The following is a 27,180-nucleotide window of genomic DNA, read 5'->3' as shown; positions in this document are numbered from 1 at the left end:
TTTTACTAGCTTTTTTCAGAAAAAGATCTAACATCTATATTCACACAATAAGAAATTTTTAAAACTTTATTAGTTTGCCTCACTGATGCAAGAGATTCCCAATTTTTTAATTATTAAGCACCAAGGTTTGGATCCTTCAGTCTGCCTACACCACTTTGCATTGTGTAAGCTTGATACCCCACTGGCATCAGTACCATAAATTAGGGCTGCCTCTGTGCACCCTTAGCTTGTACCAGAACTGGACAGCTCTTAATCAGAATTAAGTCTTAAAAGCTTTTACAGTATGAATGACTGACTTTTGAATGAGATTATAAAACATATACGGGGGTGGTCAGACTGCAGCTCACAAGCTGCATGCAGCTCTTTTACAGTTAAAGTGTGGTTCACAGAGCCCTTTGCCCCTCCCCTCATTCTCTGCCTACAAGACTTGGGGAGGGAGGAGCTTGGGGCTTCTGTCCTGCAGTGGGATGGCAGGGCTTCAGTCCCATGGGGCGCGCCTGTGGGGGCTTGGTGCTTCAGCCCCAGCAGGCGCCTCCAGTAGGACTGACACCTCGCCCCCAGCAGGCTTGCCCCACTCTCAAGCTTCTGAAGATTTTTGTATGTGGCTTGAAAGCCCAGTAAGTTTGGCCGCCCCTGACATTCAACTCATCTCTGCATTTTACAAATAATTGTTTCTACTGAGATACTGTAAATAGAAATCAATTCAACAGCATCCAAACAAAACAGCGGCCTGCTTTCTTTGCATTCAGTGCCTGCTCAGCTTTCACATTCACAACTGCCACTGACCGCCACTGGAGTTATATATGCTAAAGGACTGCAATATTGGGTATATTCCTATAGTGAATTACAAGACTAAAAGATTATAGTCACAGTAGTTAACAATTTGTTTGGGAATCCTGACAAGCCAGGTAAACCAGCATACTCAGTGTGTCAAAACAAGAGATGCAAACAAGCTCTGAGTTAAAAAGACAAAAAATTAAGAGTTAACTTTAGCTCTGCCACAGAAAAGCCCACATCAATACCACATCTTCACTCCAGTCTCTAGTATATCACTGACTGAAAGAGAAAAAGCCACAGAAGGGAAAGCTTGAGGGCAAAGTAAAGAAATATTTTTTCTAAGTTATGTCAACCTGAGAGCAGCGTTAAACACAGAACTGTTAGGTTAAAAACAATTAAAGGTCAAATACCAAAAGGCGCTGAGCACCTGCAGCATTCGGTTTAGTAAAGGAGAACAGCAAATTCTCAGGATTTGTTCCAAAATGAAGGAAATCAAAATTCAGTTCCAAGATCCAATCCTACCATTTCATTTCTGTAAAATTATTTAAAGAGTTACCTGGATTTCTAACATGTGTTTAAGATGAGGCGCAGCAGGAGCAGTATCTCCTTCAGGAAGAGGAATATCAGCTTTCTTAATTTCTTGAACTAGAAATCCTGGAGTAAGAACAGAAAAAAGATTGGAAAAAGAATTGTATTATGCAACATTTTTCAAAACATATTGCCTAGATAACTTACTTAAAGGTCCAAACTTGCCTGAACATGTCCTGAAAGCTATGGAGTACCCTGTCAGCAGTCATTGAGGGTGCTAAGGATATTGCAAAATCAGGCTCTAGAGACCTTATCTTTTTCTGATTCTGATATAGTCTTTCGAGTTAGTGAGCACTAAGGACCTTTAAAAGGGATACAAGATGATGGAGCTATTGGGGGGGGGTCATTTAAAATACAAGGCATATTTTTAAGTATTTGTGGAATTATATATCTTCAGCCATTAAGTCTTTGCAGAAAAATGTCAGTCACAAGGGCCTTGAGAAACTTTTAACATTTCATGATACATCTTCAGGAGACTCCCTTCCCCTAATCATGCCTTCTGCAAAAACTGATGTCCTGCTCACTGATCCATCTGTGCAGTGAAGATCCTTCAAAGTAGGTGGGGCAAGGGTAGCCTTCACAATAAATGCAAAACATGCAGAGGAACGGAAGAGTTGAGACAGCTACAAAAAGGATGTGGGTTTTACATGACTTAAACAAACAGCTCATAAGAGGTTAGCAAAACATTTCCATAAAGAGAATTTACGATATTTTTCCAACAACATATGGAAGCAAGCTGAAACTCAATTTAAAAAACCTAGTTACCACTAATCCACTAGCACATGAACGTAATTATGGGCACAGAAGGCTGTTTTTCAGGAATGCTTGAAAGTTCAATAGCTGAAGGTCACCTTGTGCACTAATATACTTAATTCCTACGGAATTCATTCTAGAGAGAAAGTTCCATTTTCCTAACCAGAATTTTGAACAGAATTTATGTTGAAACAGTTGCAGTAAATTACCAGCAACAGGGTTTAGCAACTCTTCTACCACCCCAGGTGTTTTATTAAAAATATTTATGGCTGCCCCTCAGTCTCTGGTGGCTTGTGCATACTTAAAATGCTGTAGCACTTCATAGAAGACACTGCATACCCTGACGAGAGATAAACAGACATCACTAAACTCATTTTACAGCTGGAAAAATGGAGGCACAGAGAGGTTAAGTGACTTGCCCAACACAAAGTGTCAACAGCAAAATAAGGCCTGGTCAACACCTAAAAATTAGATTGGCTAGCTATGTCACTTAGGCCAGTAAAAAATTTTACACCCTGAGCAATATACGTAGGTTGACCTAACCCCCAGTGTAGATGAAGCTAGGTCAATAGAAGAACTCTTCTGTTGATCTCTCAGAGGGGTGGATTAACTACACCAATGGAAAAAACCCTTCTGCCAATGGAGGAAGCATCTACTATGATACTACAATGGCACAGCTGCAGCACAGTAGCTGTCATCATAGCAACTGTAGCATAGACTCAGTCTAAGAAACATCTATTTGTTTTCACTCTCAGTACAGTGACCAATTCCCTGAACCATTCTGATTCCCAAATTTCTAACCATCACAGACACTACAGAATATAGAAAAGAAAGTCTCAGATTCTGAAGTGCTCAGATTCTGTTGTGATCAGCATAATAAAAAGAACACAGATAAATAAGATCTCTAATGTAGTTGTACTCTGATAATTAAAGTTTACATAAAGTAAAGATATAGCTTAAGAGATTAGTTTCAGAAAGAAAATTATTAAAACAAAGCTTACCAAGTATCCTTTCCATTTCTTCACATTTCTTCACTTCACCCACAAATTTTCTCTGAAATACACTTACACTGGGGTTGAGCTGAGGGTGAAGGAGGAAAAATACTCATTAAATATTTATCACAACTCTAATTCTGCCAAACACAAGTGGTTCATTGACTCTAGAGACCCAATATTACAAACACCTGTGCTCAACAATTTTACAAACACGAACAATCCAAATGCACTCAGCGAAACTAATAACATGTGTAAAAGTTTCCAGGATCAGGGCCCATGAATGCCAACCAGCACTATTTCATTTGAAGTCTGTTGCTGTGATACTAAAACTGAATTAGAACCACGGAAGGTTACTCCTCCCAGCAGATGCTCCTCTTCATTTAGGAAGATGTAAAGGGATTTCAAATAACAAAATTCAATTAAAACAGATCAAAACCTTCTACCTCTTTTTTCCGCAGACTGTAGAAATAATTACATCCAATAGAAAAACCATTCCAATTTTTATTCATTTTTTAATTTAGGGCCCTATGACTCCAAATTAAAGAGACAAATTTAGGATTCAACCCTTCACCCACTGCAGTGAATGGAAGTTTTGTCACTGAACTTCTGTAGAATCTGAAAGTGAATTCAAGTACAAAAACTTCATTTTACTACAAAGCTACTCTCCCAATGTTATAAGTTGTATGTGCAGTGTTCATGAATGTGTATTTAACTTTAGGGCTGGAATTATCATCATGGTTTTTGTATTATCGGCTTGAAAATATGTATGTATAGTATTTTCCTTTTCTTTGCAGCACTAAAAATTAAGGGCCTGACAATAATACCCTTAATCATGCAAGCAGTCCTTTCAGGATTGACTTCAAATGGTACTACTCACAAAAACAAGAGTTGCAGAATCATACCCTAAAATGGTGTTTGCATGACAGGACACAAGTTGTCTTTAAACACAGTTTTAGTGTTAATAATAATTATTATAAATCATTTTCTTCCTATCTACCATATTTACTTTCCAGTTTCCCTTCAGAAGTTACTTCTAATTAAAAAATCTGAAAGGCAGTTGGAAAAAAAATTCTGAAGTTTCAGCTATTAAGCAAAGATCACCCAGATAATCACAACAAATCAGACAAACAACAAAACAAAATTTACTATTGACCACCTCTATTTTACATTAGGCAGGGACTTGGTTTCACCTGCTAAAGGAAATTCTGTCTATACCTCCAGAAACAGGTATGCTTTAAAACTGGCAGAAAAAGACCATCTGCAATACTGATGTGATCAGAAAATGAACTCTGCATCTTTTTAAACAGTTTAGATGCTTCCACAGGCCTACTACTTGGATGTGGATTCATATTAATTGAGACCATATACTCCAAGACTGAAGTCAAAGGGGTTCCAAGTGGATGTGAGGGTTCACCCACCTAGATCTGATTACAAAATCAAGGCCTAAATGACCTCCAGGCCAGGGTTAGGAAAGAATCTCCCCTGGATGTGTTGACACAGACTTTGGAAGGTTTGAGGCATTACTTTGCTGACCTTCCCTTAGAATTAAATGGGTGTTTCCCATACAGTCACTTTAAAGCAACTGTGGGATGAGGAGAGGCATTGGTGGTCCTCACCAATCTAGGTAGTTTTGCCATATGCACAAATTTTCCCTCCAGTGGCAGGGAAATGGAGTGAATTATCTAATCAGTCTTCTTCATCTCTAATTTATTATCTGCTTTGGGAGATTATGGTGCTGCTACAGACAGTTAAAGAGGAAATTTATCTGCCAGTGTGTGTTGAAATGTCAATGATTAGTTACACCATAAGTGGATCTTTGAGTTGCCACCCAACCCAACATCTCTGGGACTATTCCAATCTTCAAAGCATTATCCCACCTCTTGGACCTATTACACTAAAATTTTATAACGTTCTAACTTGCTGGCTCAGGGGTGTGAAAAATTACCCCTCTGAGAGCAACAAGTCTGAGCACTTTAAAGCGCTAGTGTAGACAGGCTCTCAGTGCTCAGAGCTAATCCCCTCGTGGACGTGGATTATCAGGAGCGCTGGGAGAGAGCTCGGGCGCGACCACACTCGCACTTCAAATCGCTGCCCCAGGAGCATTCCCATAGCAAAGCTTTGAAGTTTCTAGTGTAGACATACCCTATGTTGCATGACATTAACAGATAACAATATCTAGTTAGAGGCCCATCATCACATCACAATATGGTTGTGTCTCCTCACAGCAAAAGCATAAAATAAATGTCAGCTGCCCCTCACTCTCTGGTGGCTTGTGTATACTTAAAATGCTGTAGCACTTCATAGAAGACACCGAATACCATGATGAGAGGGCTTCTCCTGTCAGTGTAGATAATCCATCTCCCTAAGAGGCAGTAGCTAGGTTGACAGAAGAATTTTCCTATCTGCCTAGAGCTGTTTTCACCAGGGAAGGTTGGTTTAAGTGTATCGCTCATGGATGTGGATTTTTCACACCCCGGAGTAACTAGAGTTATACTGACTTAATTTTCTAGTGTAGACCAGGCCTGAGATTGTTGCTCACATCCTGGTATTTCCAGAATCAGGCTGATTTTCTCTGAAAAATCCCATAACCCATAGGGATGGCACATGAGAAGGAATGGTGGGGAGTCAGGGGTAGTCTTCTTGGGATGAGGGGATAGGGGCAGGAGTCAGGAGGGGAGTCTCAGGGTGAGGGGACGGGGAGGAGGAGGAATTGGGGGAGAATGGGGGCAGGAGTCAGGAGGGAAATCTCAGGGTGAGGGGATGGGGAGGGGGAGGAGGAATGGGGCAGGAGTCAGGAAGGGAGTCTCAGGGTGAGAAGATGGGGAGGACGAGTAGGAATGGGGGGGAATGGGGGAAGGAGTCAGGAGGGGAGGAGTCTCAGGGTGAGGGGATGGGAACAGGAGTCAGGACTGTCAGGGTGAGGGGACAGGGGAGGCGAGGAATCGGGGGGAACGGGGGCAGGAGTGTCAGGGTGAGGGGACAGGGGAGGTGAGGAATCGGTAAGGAATGGGGGCAGGAGTCAGGAGTGTCAGGGTGAGGGGACAGCGGAGGCGAGGAATCGGGGGGAACGGGGGCAGGAGTCAGGAGTGTCAGGGTGAGGGGACAGTGGAGGCGAGGAATCGGGGGGAACGGGGGCAGGAGTCAGGAGTGTCAGGGTGAGGGGATGGGGAGGAGAGAAATCGGGGGGGAACGGAGGCAGGAGTCAGGATTGTCAGGGTGAGGGGAGGCGAGGAATCGGGGGGAACGGGGGCAGGAGTCAGGAGTGTCAGGGTGAGGGGATGGGGAGGAGAGAAATCGGGGGGGGAATGGGGGCAGGAGTCAGGAGGGGAGTCTCGAGGTGAGGGGATGAGGCAGGAGAAGGAATGGGGGCGGAACTAGGGGCAGGAGTCAGAAGGCGAGTCTGGGGGAAGGGACGGGGCAAGAAGACGAATCTGGGGGAGCAGGGGGCAGGAAGCGGGGGGTGTCTCGGGCGAGAAGATGAGCAGGAGGGGATAGAGGTCCCCCCACGCATACTCACGTCTCTGAACTCGGCCAGGCCCCTCTCGCCCAGCTCGCTGAGACACTCATAGGCCGAGCCCGCCTGCAGGAAGAGCTGGGCCAAGCACATCCTCTCGCTGCGGAACAGGGAGCCCATGATGAGCCCTGGGCCGGAGTGGGGTGGAGGCTGCGGCCACCCGGCACCCGCACGCCAAACGGGCTGAAGAGATCACCGGGCCCTGTAGCGCGACCGCCTCCCGCGGGACTCGGCGGGCTCCCCCATCCCCGGGGCCATGGAGAGAGCTCAGCTCCTGCGTCGGCGAGCAGCAACTCGAGCCGCTTCCGGTGTCTAAGCCTTCCCCTCAGCAGGCCGGGGCCGAGCGGCGGCGAACCCGGCGCTCCTCCGCCCCGGGCCGAGCGGCAGAGCGCGCGGGGAAAGGGGCCAGGGCGCTGAGCTAGGGCGGAGGCGCCTCTCAGAGCAGCCGCCAGCCGGGCTCAGCGAGCTGCCTACGCAGGAGCCCTGCGGGCCGGGCTCAGGACTCGCTCGGCGCTTTGGCTGGGGAGCGAGGTGTAGAGTAATTCACTACCCAGGCGGGGTGAAGAGTTCAAACGAGTTCACCAGGCCCCCTGCACCACACAGAGCAGCCAGCTCACCACCTGGGGGCTGATGTCCCTTCGCTACATCCTGATGAAGACTGCTGAGCCTTGGCTCCTTTCAGGGTTTACAGCCACACCCCTGAGCCGGGTCAGTTCTCTCATAAAACCCCAAAGATTTTGGCAAAGAGGAGCGTCTTAAAACTGTAGGGGGCCTGCTAACTTGTGTGAAAACTACAACTTCCTTGTCTTCACCAGGCGTTTATCTTGTATTATCAGAGGGGTAACCCTGGTAGACTGGATCTGTAAAAAGCAACAAGAGTCCTGTGGCACCTTATAGACTAACAAATGTATTGGAGCATGCGCTTTTGTGGGTGAATACCCACTTTATCAGATGCATGTCAGAGGAAGTGGGTATTCACCCACAAAAGCTTATGCTCCAATACATCTGTTAGTCTATAGGGTGCCACAGGACTCTCTGTTGCTTTTTAATCTTGTATTAGTTACCTCGAGTTAAGAACACACCTTTTCTCTCTACTAAAGGCACCCTCAATTGAGACAACTTCCATGGAAAGTTTCACTAGACCCCCGAGGCAGCTTCCATCTGAGTCACATTTTATCTCCCCCTTTCCACCCCCCCCAGTTTTCAAGGGGGTTCAAATTAACCACTGAAGTTTGGGCCTATTATGTCTAACAAAGAGGGGACTGAAAAATAGCAGTTTGGTTTGGAAAACCTCATTAGCCAGCTTTGGGTTTTGCAAAATGTAAATCAGGGATAGTTGGGGGTGTGATTAATCCCAAGGATGTGGCAAATGGATCCAGTCCTCAGCAAACTACAAAACACTTTCCTTCACCCCAAAGGGAAGGACTTTGGGACTAGCATTAAAGTAAATCCCCAGGCCCTTTGGAGGGAGATGCAAGGACAGAAAATCTGCTTCAGCAGCAAAGAAATAAACTGCTCCCTTCTTTCCTCATAATCTTGGATTGTTTTTACCTCTCAGGCCTGCTCTAAGTCCCATCCATTAGAGGTAAGGAAACTCTTTAACTGGGAAAATTCAGTCATTTTTAAAGTCTCTCCCTTATGAAAATGAGATTTTAAGCCATGTGTTTTAATGAGATAATTACTATTTTTATTCATGAGACATTTACTGTCATATCCATTACTCAATCATTTTTCTTTACAATCTCATTCAAATTGTCCAAGCTTGAAACAGATGCCTCCAGCTCTGCCTCTAAAATGATCCAGTAGCTATGATAGATGGCAAAACTTCCATACAAGATCAGATTTAGAAGAGCAAAATATTTTTGCTTAGAAAGGGTGGGGAGAGATTATAAAGACTATATACTTTCAGACAGACAGATGAGATAAGTAAGCTGTAATTTTTTATCATGTCCCATAAGATAAGAGCACTTAAATTTTAAATTGTTCCTCGCAATTTTTAATATATCCCACTTAAAAAAAAAACAACAACCTAGACTGTAACTGGATATTTCTAAATGTATCTACTTCAAACCACAACACACAGTACATACATGTTTTTGTAAGAAGTCACCTGTGAAGGGGGGGAGGAGGTGGAATTTATGTCTGCAAGAGGTTTTGGGTGAGAAAACTGTTCTAGCCAGGTGTTTAGCCTGTTAAGTCTAGTATCTAGAAATCATGTATTGATTTTGTTTTATATGTAACCCTTCTGTTTCCATTATCCTTACTCACTATTTCTTGAATCTTGATCTTTGATAATAAACTTATGATTGTTTTCATTACAAATATATCTCAGTGCTGAGGTATTGTACAAGGAGCTGATTCTGAGTTGAATCATTCAAGATGGTGTGTATACTGTTTTCTGGGAGTATTCAGTGCATAAAGGGCTGAACACTACATGGGAACTCTTCAGAGGGGCTTGAGGACTGGAATACACCAAAGGTTAACCTGTAAAACAGAGTAAGAGCTAGGATGACTCAGAGAAGATTGTCTGGATGGCTAACAGACTGGTGGTATCAAGACACTGACCCCCAGTTAAGCACAAGCAAGCCTCTGTCTCACTGGAGGCAACAGGGTAAAGGTAACTCTCAGTCCCAGGCAAGCTGAGAACATCACATTCCCACACTGGTTATACACAGCGTCATCCAGCAAAAGTAAGAAAAACAAGACTTGATCTTAAGAAAATAAAGAACAGCCAAGTATTAAAGTATTTCCTTTAAAAAATACTTCTTGTTAACATGTACAGGAGAAATTTTCCTTTGCAGATATATTTTTAAACAACAATTAGCATCACAAAGGGAAATAAACACAGTGACTACTACTGTAAATCTGATAAGACATTTATAGCAACTTTGTAGATGATGCCTTTTAAAATGGGAAACCAACTCCATTGGGATTATTGCTACTATTCCAAATGATTTATTTCCAGAGTGATCCAGCAAAACTAAATTAACTGTAAAGCTCAATCTTAAATTGCTTAGAGAACACTAGTTGTGTACTTGAATTAATCATTAACTGACATTTTTATCTTTTATCAGTAAATACTCAAACTTCTTACAGTTTAGGTATAATTCCACCCAGGCACATTTCTGCACCCATGCCGTGTACCTCCTAAATCAATGTCACAGGAATGCAGTCTGGCAGATCCATTTACAGGATCTAGCCCTTAATTAACAGATTATCTTTTTAAAAAAAAACTAATGCAACCATTTTCTATATAGAACAGACATTAATTTTACATCTGAGTATTTATATAAAAATATACAAATCCAGAAATTACTTTTTTTCACAAGATTTATAATAAAAATACTACTTATTGAAACATTGGTTGAATACAAAAGTGTAAAAAAACACATTAGTAAAATGGTTCTCTTTATACTCTCAAATTTTAAACTGTAGTATTATTTCACACTTTAAGGATCCTGCTCCAAGGATTACTCAGAACAGCTGCGAGTAGAAAGAAAAATGCCAGTATCAAGCCTTTGGCAAGACGCTGAGAGAATGGTTCTCCTGAAAGAAAAAAAAATCTAAATAAATATAAGGATTTATTATATCCTAGACCTAAAGTTTTATTTTTATATTGAATTAAAAATTAGCTAAACATAAAAAGCTACAGACTACAGCTGAACATGGACCTGAACAAAATAATGTAGTACAGAACAACTTGAGCCCTCAATCTCGTGCTAACAGTAGGGGCAGTCCTCTGTACCCTTGCAGTTCTCATTGCAGGAGCAGTGCCTTAGTGTGCTTTACAAACATCAGCTATTTAATCCTCACAACCCCCTATTAAGCAGATCATACTCATCTTTTACAAATGGAAAAACTGAAAAGTTAACTGATCTACCAAAATGGCAAAGCCTGGATTGGAACACAGGAGTTCCTAACTCAATTAGCTGAAAGTTGCCAAATGCTATAGGCAAAGGCAGAATACAGAACTTGACAGACTAACAGGTCAGTATTATAGCGCAAGCCATGCATTCTTTTTATAAAGTAGGTTGGCCAGAAAGAAAAGTAAACAGAATGGGGATGCAGCAGGGTAGTCACCCCACTCCTGCCCTGAGGGGCTTAAAGCAGCCCTGGAGAGGACTATGGCGGAGAAATGCAAGGCTGACTGGAGGAAGCAACCACAGGTGGGGCCAAGTCCCAACCAGGCCACAGCTGGCCCTATAAGAGGGCTGAGGGCCATAGACTAAGAAACACACTCTCTAGAGAGAACGACCTGGATGCCTGGGAAGCTGAGAAGGGTACCTAGGGTGGATCATGCTGGGGAAGAGCAGAGGGAGTTGGGGAGCCCCAGGCTCCAGGCCGAGTTAAGGGCCCACAAACAGGTACTAGGGTTCAAAAGGGCAGCCCAGGAATAGGCAGAGACAGCTGATCCAACCCCCTTGCCAATGATTAGTAGTTTACAGACTGCCATCTGCCCCAGTGAGCGGAGCTAAATGGAGACTGGCAGTAGCCACTGAGGCAAGGTAGGATAGAGGGTGGGGTTCCCCTGGGAGGGGAGACACAGAGTGTGGGGCACTGCCAGGGGGCAGCACTCCAAGATAAAGGGGCACCAGGGTCCAAGAGGAACATGGGGGGCCAGTGGCAGGCAAGACACTGGCCTGCAGAGGATGCTCTGGGCTGCAAGAGTTAATTCCTAGGACAATCAGCAGAAGGCGCTGTGCTGGTGAGTCATCGACCCGCCACAGGGGGATAGAGAGCTTTGAAAGGGGCTAGAAAAGGAACCTTACTTCCCTAAAACAACACTTTAAAAAAACCAATAAAATCCCAAGTGAACTGACAAAGTACTGAGTCTGGTAACTAATCATTTTTTCCCTACTTATCTGCCAAGATGCAATATAAATCCAATCATGGACAGTAAAGAACAATTTAACAAACCTACTTTACAGCTTGCAATTTCCAAAAGACAGGAGAACTTCACTTCCCTATTACAAAGCATCATGTAATTTTACTGATTTTTTTTAATAGTTGAAGAAATCCTGATAATACATTGTACTCCACACAAACTACTTTTTTACCTGTGTAATACCACGTCAATGGATAAAAGAGTTGTGGCCAGCAAACTTCATTTCGATTGCAGTCATATTCTGTATAGTTAATCTGAAATCTACAAGCACAAGTTTAAAAAAACCCTTAAATTGCAACTATGGTACAACCAGGCACCAGTGCAAATAAAGGGAAAAACAAATTAGAAAGCTGTTTGGATTAAATAATCTTGCAGCTGTTTCTTCATGAAATTATTTTTTCATGAAAGATCAATTAAAACAGGAGCATGAAACCTGAAGACTTCCTTTCTAATCAATCTCTCTCATTTTTAGCCATGGAATGATTTAAGGGAATGTTCCTTCTTGTGATGAGCACAGATTTACACCCAACAAAGAGGATTCTTTTGGGGGTAGTATTAAGGTTTTAACCAGAAGAACTGGGATGAAACAGACAGGAAAATTTAGGTTGAATATAATGGGAAAAAAATTTTAGTAGAATTTTTAGTCCATAACATAGTTTCCTGAAAAAGTCTCATCTCTTAAGAAACTTAAAACTAGACTGGACAAAGCAATATACAGTTTACTATAAGAAACAAGCTTGACTTGCTGGGACTGATCTAACAGACCTTTCTATATATAATTCTATGGTTCTAGGAGCAAGAGAACAAACACTATGCTTTAGAAATAACGTAATTGTTTGACTGTATCTAGGAGGCAATTGTCAGTTTAGGGGCTGATCCAGCACCCATTATCCATTTGAGAGAATCTCACACAAATAATTCTACTGAAGGACTTGTCACATGAGTAAACGTTGCAGGATGAGGCCCTACATGCTGAGTACTCTTCAACTCCCATTGAGATTCTACTGATTTAGTGGGATTTAAGGCACTTCACAGAAACTGACACTTAACTGATAGAACAGCTGTGATTCAGTGCAGTCTAACCAGGCCTGAAACCTAATGACTATTTTCTGGCAAACCAAATTTACTATTTTATTATTGCTGTTTTAATTTGGTATTTCTTCATAATCAATGTTAGATATCTGATTTCTATAAAAAGATACCTTGTCATTGGAATGGGTGGTTGAGCTGGTACTTTAATAAACTGGACTGAAGCAGTGATAGGAAGAGAACTGGACTTATTTTCACAGATAATCCCACACTGGAATTGCCATATCACTGTTGAAAAACTGAAAGAAAATTAACATACAATCAGTGTAATTTATATGGGAAATATCAAATATACTCTTTGACAGTATCTTATAAAGGGTTTTTAATAATGTTTACAGTGTATCTATAGCTGTATTCTTGCACTGCACTTTCATAATTTTATTAATTATTCTCTATTTTAATCAGAGCTAGGCAATATCATTCTCCTTGATCCTAATTAAAATTTCAATACAGTGAGTTTAATACAAATACTTTTCACTTTTATATTGTCTTTTCATCATGGCTAACAAAGTATTTAATAAATATTGATGGAAGCCTCACATCACACTGTGATTCAGGTAAGTATCATGCCAATGTCACCTAGCAATAAACTGAATTGCAGAGAAGTTAAATGGCTTGCCCTGGGTATCTCAGCCAGTCAGTATCAGAGCTATGACCAGTACTCAGAATAGCAGTTAGGTAGGATCCCTAAGCAACAATGCACATTTGGCAGTCCAAACAAATGCTCACTTTGCATGGACAGTGAGTAAATTTTTTTTATTTTTGCTGACACAACTTTGGCATACACACAATAGAAAATTTTACCTATAAAGATTTATATTATCTTCATCTAATGAGATGGAATGTATAAAACTTACTGCTAACATGAGCTTTTGACATTTGAAACTTATGAGTTTTGGTTATTTTCTTCCACAGCTTTTCCACTTATCAGGCTACAAATGTGTATCAAGTGATGTACACAAGTAAAGTTATTTACAAGCAGAGAGAAACATGGCTGCTAATTAAAAAAGACTGTCAGGTTAAAATAATATTTTAAAGTAATACATTTCCTTACCGCTGTTGCTAGCAACACTGGAGGAGACTTTTTTTTTAATTGTTTCAGTTTTAATAAGTCTATTTTATCTTTCACCAATAATTTACTTTTTGCACATTTCACCTTGGAAATGAAAACAAATTAACCAGAAAGCAAAACTGATTAGGCACTAAAGCAGTTGGATTTGGGTTGCAAACACTGTGGAGAAGAGAAAACCCAAACAAAACCCTAGATAATCATGAAAAACCTGTAAGCAATTTTTTTTTTAAATCTACATATTTTTGGTCTCATTTGCCCAACAGTGTCCAACTATACTTGAACACAATATTAACGAAATATAACAACCACCATGATTCTGTTGTACCTGATCTGTACACCGAGTATCTCTTCCTGTGCAATCCCTTCTACTGCACCCACATCAGCAGTGATTATGTGAATATTAAGGTTAGCAGGAATATCTGAGCAGATGCCATTCAAATTTCCAACACTTGCATTTACACTAGGATTAGGTGGATCTAAACCTATTCAGGAAAACCGAGTTACTTAGATTCGAAAAAAAAAATATTAAAAAACATTTTAAACATTATCACGATGCAGTGAGATACTACTAAACATTGCACAGGAATATAACAAAAATGCCTTTTCATCCTTGGACAAAAGAGAGGTTCCACATGAAATGCTGAGATTGGCAGTAAAAGGAAAATTTTACCAATCTGTACATAACACAAATTGACATTTTTATTTCTTCATTGTCAATTTTTTTCATAGTATTAGTATTTATATTTAATGTGGGGGGGGGATGGCATTGCATGTACACAGAAAAAGAAGATTTCTCATCACTTGAAATTAAAATAGTTACCATACACCTTTACTATGGTTTTATAAGAGAAACTACAATATGATTAGAATATTTTAAAGTAAAACTAAAATATATATAAATCTAAGATACAGATAACAGATGAAGCTTTGACTTACGTATTATTTCCACCAAGTCATTTAGATCACCGTTACTTGAGTTGCCTCTCTTCCCAACATGAGTAGCTTGTATTAATGAATTAAATCTATCAGTTACATCCTCCCTGTAAAACACTCATGTTGTAATACATTACAAATAAACCTATATCTACAGCACTCTGAGTTGTGATTTTATTAGATCTTGTCAGTACTTGTACAGGAGATCCAATATGAAAACCCAAGTGCTGCTGGAATTGATGTGGATGACTCAGGAAGGTGACACTTCCTTTTGAACCAGTAAACTCCATGCCCAGGCATGATGCAATAAGTTGCTATACTACTGGAGGGGCCATTTTCTGAATGAGATGTAAAACAAGGGTATCCAGCTTTTGTTGTAATTAAGTACCCATCACTAGAGAGGAAGGCTAGTCCAGTGCTTTGAACATTAATGTGGGACTTTGGAGACCTATGTTTGACTCCCAACTCTCTCATAGATTTCCTGTGTGCTTCCATTTCCCATTGGTAAAATGGGGATAAAAGCATTGCCCTAGCTCCAAACAGTGTTGTAAGGATAAATCTATTCAAGATTGTGGAGTCCTCAGAGATTACAGAAATGGGGCCCCATGGGGATTTTTAACAAGAGATATTTATTAGTAGTTTGAAGTTTTAAAATTCTCAATGCAGGCACTTAACAAAAAACAAATTTCAGCTATTTGAGTTATTCCAGGGGGGAAAAAAATAGGTCTTTTTTTTAAATGGAGAAAATTCATTTTATTGACATTCTCCCAACTCCAAAACAACTTTAAAGATTTTGCTGAAACTACTAAAAAATCCCCTTTAAAAAGGCACTAAAAATAGCCATTTCCATAGAATATCAGGGTTGGAAGGGACCTCAGGAGGTCATCTAGTCCAACCCTCTTCTCAAAGCAGGACCAATCCCCAGACAGATCTTTACCCCAGTTCCCTAAATGGCCCCCTCAAGGATTGAACTCACAGCCTTGGGTTTAGCAGGCCAATGCTCACACCACTAAGCTATCCCTCCCCTCACCCACAGTTACATACCGGTAATTAGAAAAATATGAATGTATGGATATAAGAGGCTTGTATGGGAACTGTTTTGCACCATGGGCTATAGTAAGACAAAACAAAAACCCACCACTATAATAATATCAACTTTAGTTAAAGTGCATCGGTTTCTTATTTTGAATACTCAGATAAGAGTTCTATAAATATTTAAAGCCACAAATGAATAGGTCGGGGGGGGGGGGTCTACAACAACACGGGACAGGACAACCCACATATACCTCACCTTAACTGACCGCAATCTTTATTAATATTCACTTCTAAAATGCATCCAGATAGCGAATTTAATCCAAACAGAACTGGTGTGAAAGTTGCTGATGTACACAAACCATTGCCAGCTACAAAATGAAAACATCCATTTGTGTTTCTCATATCAACTTTTCAGTCTCTAGCTAGCAAATCTGTAGAAAGCTACTTTGATTTAGAATGCTAAAACAGTTTAGCTCAAATACAGTAATACTAAAATTCTATTTATCTTAAGTGTCCATCCATTTTCATTTGTAGCATCTTAAAAATCACAGATTCTTCAATTCTGTTTTATTGCTTATGTCTTGCACTTCCATATAAATGATAATACTTCATATTACCTGTTAGTATATTTTTCCAGTATTTCAGTAGTGGTCTTTTATTCAAGAGAGAGCATTATATACAATATATAATTATGATACAGGAAAATCTGATTTATACGTGTATATTTCATTGTATTTGGAGTTTCTATTATAAATTTATTTAAATTCCAAGAAACATTAGATTAGCAACTCAGAGCAGTCTGGGAAGGCCAACATCCAAAAAGATGAAGCAAAACATAATAAAGTTAGAGTATTTTTGGTTTATATTGCAGTTGTGATTAAAACAGCATATCAAAAGGTAGTACCTGGCTGCCAAAGTTTTAGAGTGGTAATAGTATCAGAAGAAATATTTACCGCTCTAACAGGTTTGCCAACTTGGTAACCTAAAGACAAAGAGAAACTGTGAAAGTTTTGTAAGAATTAATCAGCATTGACAAACATTTTTATAATACATAAAACACCCCATGTTCTTAAAAGGTGCCATAGTCTAGTGAACAGAGTTCAGAAATGAAGGCTAGGAACTACTGGATTCTAATCTTGGCTCCTTGGCTACTCTGTGACCTTAAGGATAATGATACAGACCTCCTTTGTAAAGCACTTTGAGATCTACTGCTGAAAAACACTGTATAAGAGCTAGGTATTATTGTTAGTCTCAATTACTCTCTCATAAGACTGTTGTGAGGATTAGTTAGCGTTTGTAAAATGCTTTCTAAAAGTGCCTAGTATAATCATGAAGCCTTCTCATTCTGCTAGAAGTATTGTCTTCTACAGTTCTGGGGAACACTAATTGACTGATTAGGTGCTCAGTTTCACATCTAAACAGAACTTTTCATTACAGCAAGAATGGTTAACTTCAAACAGAGTATTAATGACTTCAGAAAACAGTAAGAGCCAAATTCTTCCTTGTGTTAGCTGGCTGCACTATGGAAGAGAGGAAAGAGGGCAAAGAAAGCCTCTTCTCTTCTATCCTCCTATGCAGACACAGAACAAGATTCTAATTCAACACTCAAGGGAGCATTAGGATGAAAACTGCGAATGCATCATTTCAATGCGAATACTCATAGTAGCAAGCACTATGCCTGGTAGTGTTTTCAGGATCAGACCCTAATATTTTAGTTCCACAATATCTGATGATACTTTTCAGCATTATCAATATTATCAGTGACAGGGTAGAAAACAGGGAGGCTGTGAGGATCAATATTAGGACAACAATGAGAGGGATACAGTAAATAGAATTGGGCATAACTGGTTATGGCTATCAATAAAAAAAGATTCCCCCTTCCCCCCATCAGCCACTAGAAGCTAAAGTAAAACAGAGTAGTATTACCTGGATTTCCAGATAGTTCTGTTGTATTAGTACTATTGAAGCTTACAAAGTTTACTGAAAAGCTCTGTGTCAGTATTTCTATTAAAAGAAGAAAAAGTAAATAATTTCTTAGCAAAAAAGTAGTCCATTGCAATACTTTTGTTACTTAAAAAAGCAATGCATCAAAAATTGAACTCCCTCCCCGCCACCCTCACAGTCACAAAAGTCTTTTTAACTGACATACACATCAACTAGCAGCTGGCATTTAGACCCACACTCTTGGATTGTGCATGCTCACATATGATTTCAGAAGATGATTAACACCTTTTGTGAAGCTTCTCAAATCCAGCAATGCAGGCCACTGACACGCCTTTTTTTTGTGTAAACAGTACATTGAATATCAACTTCCAAACGTTGATTAAGAAATAACTACCCTAAAACAAATAATATACCAACCAGACACCACCCGGCTCTTCTTAGCCCAATGGAAAATTCTATTTCAAACTGCATTGTCTTCTGATGTTTGATTAAAAGTATTTTTCACAAAACTTGTATGCTGCAAGAAAAAAACTATATCTGAATAAGCAATTTTGTAGAGATGCATTACAGTACCTCCATCACAGAATTTTCCAATGAGGACTGTGACATTTATTTCCTCTATTGTCTTGCCTTTCCATATGAACATATAATGTTCTGCAAAGGTCACATTTATACATAAAACCTCAGTATTCTGAATGTCTTCTGCAAAGAAAAGAAGAGTTCAAATGATGAAAACCATACTAATGAAAGAGGTTATTATGCCTTAAGGAAGCTTTTTTTTTTTTAATTGCATTTTATAGAAAATCTATCTTTAACAAAATCTTGGGCACAACCGCCTTCATTCTAACTTTTTTTGAAAAACAAAAACACCTCCGTTTTAGTGTTTAGTTACTATGATACCATGCTAGTGCTGAGCATCCATGATGCACTCTTCTAGCCTGGACATCCTCCACATGAAAGTGTAGATCAACTGGCTGTAAGATGCATTTAATGAGAAAGGAGGTCTTTCAAAATACCAATCTTTACATCTGCATGTGGATGGGGTTCAACTATTATACTTGAGAGTAAACTTTAAATATAGCCAGATGGATCCTTACATCTTAACTCCATTACAACTGTTCATTTTTTGTTCTATAAAATTACTTTTGCTACTGGCTAAGATGTGTAAGGACTAGAGGTCTGATCCAACTCCCACTAAAGTCAATAGACTTCTTTACATAGATTTCAAAGGGAGATGGATAAGACTAAGATTTTTCAATTTGCATAGCACAAAAGTTGTTTTTTTGTTTGTTTGTTTTTTAAAGTTTCAGGTAATTGCAAAGTTTTCTTTCAACATCTTAAGTTAATCATTAACTCCTTGTCTCTTTAAGGATGGTAAGAATAACATGAGTACAGAAAACATACCTGGTTCAGTGATGAAGTTACGTACATCAGTTACATTCCCATAGATCACATTTTGTTGGATGGTGTCTGACAAGAAAAAACAGTAAATGCAGCAAGTCTAACTAGCAAGTGAGACATAGCCTCATACTGTTTCCTCATCCAAGGTAGAGAATTTATTAAACTATAAAAAAATGAGTTAGAAAATAAACCAGCAGCTCTCAGTAAAAGACTATACCGTCGTTACACCACAACAGGTTCCTCTGAAAGAGCATGCTTTACATGACTACAAAATAAGCTATTTTTGCTGAGTAGCTCTACTAAGATCCAGAGCAATATAACGGACCCAAGCAATGCCCTCAGATACACAGGCATAAGAGGAAGACTGAATTAGGCCCAGACACTTTAAGCTACTAGTTGTACAAATACACATTTCCAGAAGAGCAGTAATGATACTGACACACTCTATTTTCTAATTATAATCAGATCTTTCTTATTAAATGATAATGTATGGTGTTTTGAATGATTAATATACTCCCACAGAAAAGTGCAACATATGACAAGAAGTGAGGTGTGGGGTGGAGTGTTTTACAGTGTAAAGAGAATGTTTTACCTTGGGAATTTTATTGGCAAACAACTTAAGATATGTTGTCCTCGTGCTGGCGCAATGGCCAGGTGGTAATGTAACTCTATATCTGAGACCCAGGAGATACTACTTTCTACACTAGGAGAACAAAGTGTTACAGAGAAGCCACTTATGGCTAACTCTAAAGGGAGGATAGTATCTGCCCCTGGCTGGGGCGGGGGGAAAGCTCTTACAACACTATGAATACATGAAAGGGATGCTCTCGAGAGGGAAGTGGGGTCAAAATCTGTATTTGGTGGGAGAGGGGACACTGAGGAAGTCATACCCTAAGCTCAAAGTCTCATATCCTGAATCTGGGGACCCTACAGCAGGATGCTTGCTACAAAAGCCAATCAGTCAACAGTTGAATGGCTAAAATGCCTTGCAAGGGAGAAGTTGTTAGATAATAACAAAAACAATGCAGGATATCATACTGTCAGTCTTAGGACTTTAAGATCACTATATCTATTCTTAAATCAATATCAGTACATTTTGTCAAAGCAAACACAACATACCTCCAGTACCACTGTTTATCACCACATTATGAGACAATCCTTCCTTGTAAGACGACAGACTAGTAACACATTTAACATCAAAATTCTGAAGGAATGCTACTGGGGCGTTTCCAACACACTGCCCAGCCATGGATCGCTGCATGCAGTTCAACAGAAAAGAATATGAAGATGGAATTTATTCTAGCTCTACCGTTCAAGCTAAAAAGCACACAGCTATTTCATTGCACAAGGTGTCTGTACTATGCCCTTATCTCAAAACATGGTGTCTGTACTATGCACCTATCTCAAAACAAGGAAGCTGTTAGACCAAACGATTTATATAAAAAGAATCAGATTTTAAAACATGGCTTTCAATAATATTATAATATAATTCAAGGTTTCACTCTGATTTTTAGACCAACTACAAACAGTGCCTCTAAAATGAAAATTCTAAAATGTAAAGAAAATTAGAAAAAGCCTGGGTAGTTGACGTAATAGAAAATAAACAGTTTTCAGTTAAAGAGCAGGGAATATAAAAAATACAAAAATATGTTAAGAATCCCTAAAAATGTTAAGTTATGCCAAATTTGTTTATATTTCTTGACAGTGTATTTTTCTAGGTTAAATTCAAAACATTAATTTTATATGGGAAAAAACTGACGGTAGAAAGACGGTATTTATATTTTGATTGTGAATTTTGTGCTAGTTGAAAAGTGTATTTCACCAGTTCAAAACAGCTAGTCACAGAATTGCTTGTATCTGTATCTGTCTTTGTTCTTATACAGTGAGACAGACAGACAGTGAGACTGACAAATAAGGAAAAGAAAGAAAAAATAAAAGCCATATACAGCTAACATGAAGCTATTACCTGAGGAATTGTAAAATACTCATTCTCTGTTGTCATAATTGGATCTCCTTGTTTGTAACCACTTAAAGGTTTCTCTGGAACAGTTTGCAAAGGAATCTTAAATGAAGAAACTAGAGATGAAGAACTGCAAACAAATTTAAAAAAATAAATGATTAGTGTATCATCTATCAATGCAAATAACTACTCATTATCTCTTTCAAATCTCCCTCTTTCATATTACCTCAAAATCCATATGCAGAGTTACAATTCACTATAAAACTTAAATAATGCATATATTTTAAAATGTTGGTTCTGAATAGTTCCTGAACAACATTATTCACATTACACAAGTGGCATAACTTCTTTGGCATATAATAACTATTTGATACATTCACTATGACTTTTTTTATTAAAACTTACACAGAGCCATGGTAGAAGTAGCCAAGAAATGGTGTATTGTTAAGAGAAGACTGTACACACAAGAAGGGAAACCAGTCAGGAGCACTGTTCGTTGTCTGAACAGAACACAACTGGTCAAAAGGTGGGTTTATATTCCCACCAAACACTCCAGTAAAACATGATCCACTGAACAACTGCTTCAAATCTGACGTGCATTCCTTGAAATAAAAAAAAAGGAAGTCGTTTAACATGACAGCGCTTTTTTTCTGCTTTACCAAGGATGCTCTCTCATGGCAGATGATGTACATATCAGGGTTATTTAAGAAGTGTCTCCTAGCACTATGAGGAGTTAAGGTTAAAATGGAAATACGGACACAAATGTTGTATTCCATAACGCATTTAGCAGAGTCATAACATTTGAGCGGAGTGTGGCCTTTTAAGTGTTTTCACTATATCAAGTTTCCCTTTCTAAAATTCTACCATTAAAAACCAGAAGGCAATAACAGAAACAGTGTTTCCAGTGAAATTTAGTGTCTAGGACACTTCTAGTGACTGAAGTCCCCTAATTATATTGTTTTAAAAGTGACGTATTTATTCTTCAAAGACCTACAGTTGATACTAATGCACAATATTTTAATAAATAATTTCTCAGTTATTTTAGGGAAATACAGCAAAGTCCACTAAGAGTACTGGTGACAAAAACTTTAAAAGGGAATAACTTAAAAATTAAATGCGTAATCAGTACCAGATCACAGCAACAACGAATATCACAAATTCCAGCTGTCAAGTTACAAGGACAAGAGCCGAGGGGCTGGAACACTTGGTTAGGGATGACTGTTGCATTTTCTATAAAAGCGGAATATAAAATAAAGTTAGGCCATAAAATTAACATTTTCATTTGCATTGCAATCCCACTAACATATTTATATGACAACATTCTCTTAAAAAAGAAAAAAGAGAAAGTAGGCGTTAAAGGTTATTCCTACCTTACACATTTTATTTTTTTAAATATTGACAAATAGTACCAAGGATCTTTTATTGCTGCCCTATCTCTAGTTTTCCAATTACCTTACAGTTTGCGCCAAACCCACCCCAACCAAACCCACTAAGAACGCCCCTCCAACAGGCAACTTCACATCTCAGATGTCTAACCTAAAAGATTAGAAGAATCCTATTTGCATTAAAGACTGAACAGATGGAAAGTAACTGCTAAAATAAATCAGACGTTAGATAAATTACAAGGGGAAATGCTGGTTAGCGCAACTGATGTTAGTCAGTGTTTTGGTTTGATTTAATCCTTTGTCTATAAATTATAAATACATTGAAGTTTGGGGCAACAAGAGTTAGCACACTGGGAAGTGCCAAGGAACACACACAAATGTTCAAAAATGAAACTGGAACCAGCCAAGATACTGATTTCTTTTTAACTACCTAAACATTTACCTGACACATTTCCTGTAAAGGAAGAGTTGGCATATATTTCAGCTTGAATCAGGAGATTTGCCAACATTGTTGAACCACGGCAAGCAGAAACTCGAAGAGTCTCAACAACGCAAAGTGGCTCCATGCAGCAATCACTTGCATTAGACAAACACAACTGCAGGTTTCTCATCAAGGTTAGTGTCACTTTGGAAACATTCTGAAAAATATCAGTTAAAGTTTGACAGCTATTTTTAAATTTACTAGATTATACTTAGTTATACCCTGCATCAGCTTTGTGCAGGGCAAGCATCACTGACATTGTAAACTGAAGCCTCTGTATATCATTGTATCAAAAATAATATTTGTATAGGACAAAGGTCTGCACTGAGATTTGGAGGTAAAGAAAGCTGTGAAATGTATGCAGAATTTATTAACATATCTACACAGATGTTTGCTCACACTTAAATAAATTATACTACCTCAAAACTCTCATGCACAAACCTAAAACAAGCAAAAGGATTCATTTTTGGTTTCTTATAGAGTCGTGACAGCTGTGGATTGGACTAATTTTGCTATCCATCAAGGCCTCAATTTAGAAAAACACTTCTGGCTGACCAAAAGCAAAGCAAATCATGGTATCCCACAGAAATTCCAGAATTTGTAAGAATAAATAAAAGTGAAGTCTACCATTTACATAGCACCGTTCATTCTTATATAATACTTTTCAAAAGATCTCAATCCCCATCACAAACTACAAATAGATAGCAAGTGCCTCTACTTCTGGGGGAAGGGCAGCAGGCAACCACCATGACAGAGTTGAATTTTGACATAGGATGAATCACCTAAACCGCTACTCTTATGAAAAATGTCATGGGATCTTCAGTGTCCACAAGAATGATTATTCCAAGAATAAATCGAGAAATCAAGACAAGAAATCAAACATGGGTATTCTTTACACTACCATTAAATTAGCTTCACGTTAACTTTTAATACACCAAACTTCTACTCCCTACCTTTATGGTGAAGAATCAGTATTTTACATACCATACCATGAGAAACATTCAAACTCCATTCACCAGATCTGTTACTCCCATTGCAGTGTAACGGTGGCAACATTCCTAGATTTAAAAGAAAAAAAAAAAAAGGGTAAAATTTGTTTTGCTGCTTTCCGTCATTTTCATCTACCCATGGAGCAAAGTTAAACCCCAATCCTGCAACTGGCTCCATATGGCAGGATAGATAAAAATCACAGATCTATTTAAATTGGATTTGTTTTAATTTTGTTATTTAAATTATAATACATTTTTCTTTTTAAAAATAAACTTTTTTAAAATTAAATCTGAATTCCATACAAAATATCTTAAGGCCTAGACTTATTATAATCTCTTACAACACTGAAATAAAAAATAAATATGCTGAATCAATGAGCCTCTGTCAAAAACTTTGAGTTAAAGGCTGCTTTTCTCTATAAGGAAATAAGCAGGGGGAAACCATCTAAATTTTGAAAGTCAAGCTTTACAAATATGGCACAATATTAGAAAATAAGCAATATATTATTCACCATTTTGTAATGTACTAAAAATGTACAATTAAGAATCTGAAAATATTAAGCCACATAGCTGCTTAAATAAATGTATAAAGTTATACTGTATCCTTTTGTAGGTATCAAAATGTGTACCAAATCTAGTGTAAAGACTCTATTTAGTTGTAAATCAACATGTTTTTAATGGTTATATGAAACACTAAGAATACATCTTTCTTTAGAAAATTACTGAAGTACAAATGGAAAAGCTGATGAAAATCAGTTATTTAAATTGAGGCTTTTCACTTGGTGATTTAAATCACCTTCACCTTGCCTCACTAGCAGATTCCCATGTCCACATGAAGCCTCAGTGGAGGAAATGGGGCTCTGTGCAGTGCTGGTTGTAGGATCAAGGCCTTATTTGGTCAGCGCAATTGTAAAACAAGGTATATAATTTTCCTTCCAATCATCTTAGGAACAGAAAGTGAATTAAGATTTCAACTAATACTTGTTTGACTGTAATTTTTAAAAGTAATGATTTTAAGTGATCTCACCTGTCTCAGTGTTCACATGAATTACATTTACACCCAGAACAACATCTGTTGAATTCCCAACTAAAAATGAACTGACTGTGGGCCCAGACATGTGGATAAAAGAAGGCTGAAAGACTAACAAGAAAACAAATTGGTATTAATATTCAGAACATCCTCAAAATCTTATATTTATTACAAAATGAGGTGGAAACTGCAGGGCACCAGTGGACATGGGGCTGGCTAGAGTCAGGATCTGACTGCAGTCAGGGCAAGCAGTGCGGGGCTGGCTGGAGACAGGGGTGTGCGGAGTGGGCTGGCTGGCTTCAGGCAGGGCTGCAGGAGGATGCAGCAGGGGTTGGCCGGGCTGGAGACAGAGGAGTGCGGGACTGGCTGGCTTCAGGCAGGGAGGTGCAACAGGGGTTGGCTGGAGACAGGGCAGGGGGTGCGTGGCTGATGCAAGCAGGGCAGGGCAGGGCTGGTGTGGGCAGGACAGGGGGTACAGCCCACCCTGTATGGTGAGTGCCCCCCCCCCCTCCTCCCCTCTCCCCCACCAGGATAGCAGCAGCAGCCCAGGACTTGGAGGCTATTTAAAGGGCCCAGGGCTCCCCTGCCCCAGCCCTGTAAATAGCTGAGGGAGCGCTAGGGAAGCAGCAGGGCTCTGGGGGATATTTAAAGGACTTGGGTGGCAGAGGCAGCTGGAGCCTCAGCCCTTTAAATAGCCCGCGGAGCCCCCTGCTACCCTAGGGCTCTGGGGGCTATTTAAAGGGCCTGGGGCACCCCTGCTTCTACCGCCCCGGCCCTTTAAATAGCCGAGCGAGCCCTGGGGAAGCGCTGGGGCTCTGGTGGCTATTTAAAGGGCCGGGGCGGTAGAAGCAATGGGAGCCCCAGTCTTTTTAAATAGCCCACAGAGCCCTGTAGTCCTACCCCAGGGCTCCAGCAGTGGGGCTCTGGTGGCAATTTAAAGGGCCCGGGGCTCCAGCACCTGCTGGGAGCCCCAGGCCCTTTAAAATGCCCCCTGGGGACCGCGGTCCCCCGGGCATGCGGCGCACTGGCTCTTGCTGGTATGCGCGGACCAGGGCTTGGGTGGTGGAGGCCCTCTTAGGGGCGGGGCCATTCAGGGAATTGGTTTAATTGGCCTAGCTGGCCCTGGTTTCACACACTGAGAGTCACTTCTGAAGCCAGAATTTCATAGTACACCATAACGAGAGAGAGACTCTGCTTTCTCTGACCTTCTTGTTGTCCCCTTCTCTATGACCAAATAGCCCATGCATCCATCTTCAAAACTTAAACACTCACTAATCTTAGACGTTAACTCTCATGCTCTCCCATGGCCACAGACCCTGACTGTCAGCACCTGACCCTACAAGTCCGGCATATTATAGTTTACCTCCCTTTATGCTTTCTGCTATTGTGTCTGCTAATACCCAGTACCTCAGTCTATGGTCAACCACAGTCCAAGCCCTGCCTCCTCAGTGGTCTCTGCTGCTCTCCCATTGTCGCTCCCTAGCTCGCCCGACTGGTTCGATGGGCGAGTCGGCGTCCGCCCCTGCAGTCTTCTTGCCTATCCTCGCAGCAGATACGGGGTCTTCCTTTCGCCTTACACTTCTCAGTGAGGTATCTGGGTCGCCCCCCCCCCCCGCCCCACGGTTGCGAACCCTCCAGGATTGGCCTGGAGTCTCCAGGGATTAAAGATTAATCTTTAATGAATTGTCATGTGAGTAAATCTCTAGGAATAGTCCAACCACAACTGGCACCCCTACCCCACAACGTGTACCTGTGTCCCCTCCCCCACTTCTCACATGGGTCACTGCCGGCCCCTCTCCACCCCCAATAGTCTCTGGGCCTCCTCTCCCACACAGGTGTCTGCGCTTCAGCCACTGCCTGGCCTGCCCAGGGTTTGAACTGAACAGCGCCCCGCAGACCCGACGATGGCAGCCAGGCGGGAGACGCCCCGGGCCGCTCCCAAACCTAAACCCCCCTCCCCAATAGTTGCCAGGGCCCCAACAGCACCCACCGGGATTCCCTGGCGAAGCCGGGGTCTGGGCCCGCCCCGTGGGGCGCTCAGACCCCAGCAGCAGCAGCGCCCAGAGAACAGCAGTGATCATGGCGGGCAGGGGCTGCCCGAGAAAGGCTGCGGAGGTCGCCTCAGCGCGGCCGCCATGTTGCGGCGGGCCTTGGTCGCTATGGAAACGGTTGCCAGCGGCTCCGAGGGAGGAGGGCGCGGAGGACGGGGCTGGAAAGGCCATGGGGCGGGGGCTTTAGCCTTCTGCCAGGGTGAGGGGGTAACGACACTTTGAGCAACTCTCCCGTTTTGCAACTAGGTGCTGTTTCTGTCGTTACACCGGCTTGGCGGGCTGCAGCCGCTCTGCCCTG

General features: G+C 40.6%; 1 protein-coding gene across 1 annotated transcript in view; it reads right to left on the bottom strand.

The window, feature by feature from the left end:
• ATP6V0A2 (ATPase H+ transporting V0 subunit a2) overlaps positions 1-26,974 on the bottom strand; it is a 50,274-nt gene extending 23,300 nt beyond the window's left edge. Inside the window, exons 1-21 of the mRNA XM_032800516.2 lie at positions 26,822-26,974; positions 24,829-24,942; positions 23,797-23,870; positions 22,774-22,969; positions 22,076-22,176; positions 21,352-21,548; positions 20,953-21,076; positions 20,106-20,241; positions 18,990-19,055; positions 18,159-18,287; positions 17,568-17,645; positions 16,546-16,623; positions 15,898-16,009; positions 14,610-14,713; positions 13,999-14,155; positions 12,715-12,840; positions 11,685-11,773; positions 10,076-10,173; positions 6,631-6,810; positions 3,120-3,198; positions 1,334-1,431 (exon numbers count right to left, since the gene is read on the bottom strand). Coding sequence (XP_032656407.2) covers positions 1,334-1,431; positions 3,120-3,198; positions 6,631-6,810; positions 10,076-10,173; positions 11,685-11,773; positions 12,715-12,840; positions 13,999-14,155; positions 14,610-14,713; positions 15,898-16,009; positions 16,546-16,623; positions 17,568-17,645; positions 18,159-18,287; positions 18,990-19,055; positions 20,106-20,241; positions 20,953-21,076; positions 21,352-21,548; positions 22,076-22,176; positions 22,774-22,969; positions 23,797-23,870; positions 24,829-24,942; positions 26,822-26,912 — 2,427 coding nt within the window. The 5' untranslated portion in view covers positions 26,913-26,974. The remainder of the gene's footprint in view (positions 1-1,333; positions 1,432-3,119; positions 3,199-6,630; positions 6,811-10,075; positions 10,174-11,684; positions 11,774-12,714; positions 12,841-13,998; positions 14,156-14,609; positions 14,714-15,897; positions 16,010-16,545; positions 16,624-17,567; positions 17,646-18,158; positions 18,288-18,989; positions 19,056-20,105; positions 20,242-20,952; positions 21,077-21,351; positions 21,549-22,075; positions 22,177-22,773; positions 22,970-23,796; positions 23,871-24,828; positions 24,943-26,821) is intronic.
• Positions 26,975-27,180: the final 206 nt, after the last annotated feature.

This window comes from Chelonoidis abingdonii, chromosome 22 (assembly GCF_003597395.2).
Source record: "Chelonoidis abingdonii isolate Lonesome George chromosome 22, CheloAbing_2.0, whole genome shotgun sequence".
Lineage (NCBI taxonomy): Eukaryota > Metazoa > Chordata > Testudines > Testudinidae > Chelonoidis > Chelonoidis abingdonii.
The sequence above is the reverse complement of the archived record's forward strand: the minus strand, read 5'-3'. Positions and strand labels throughout refer to the sequence as shown.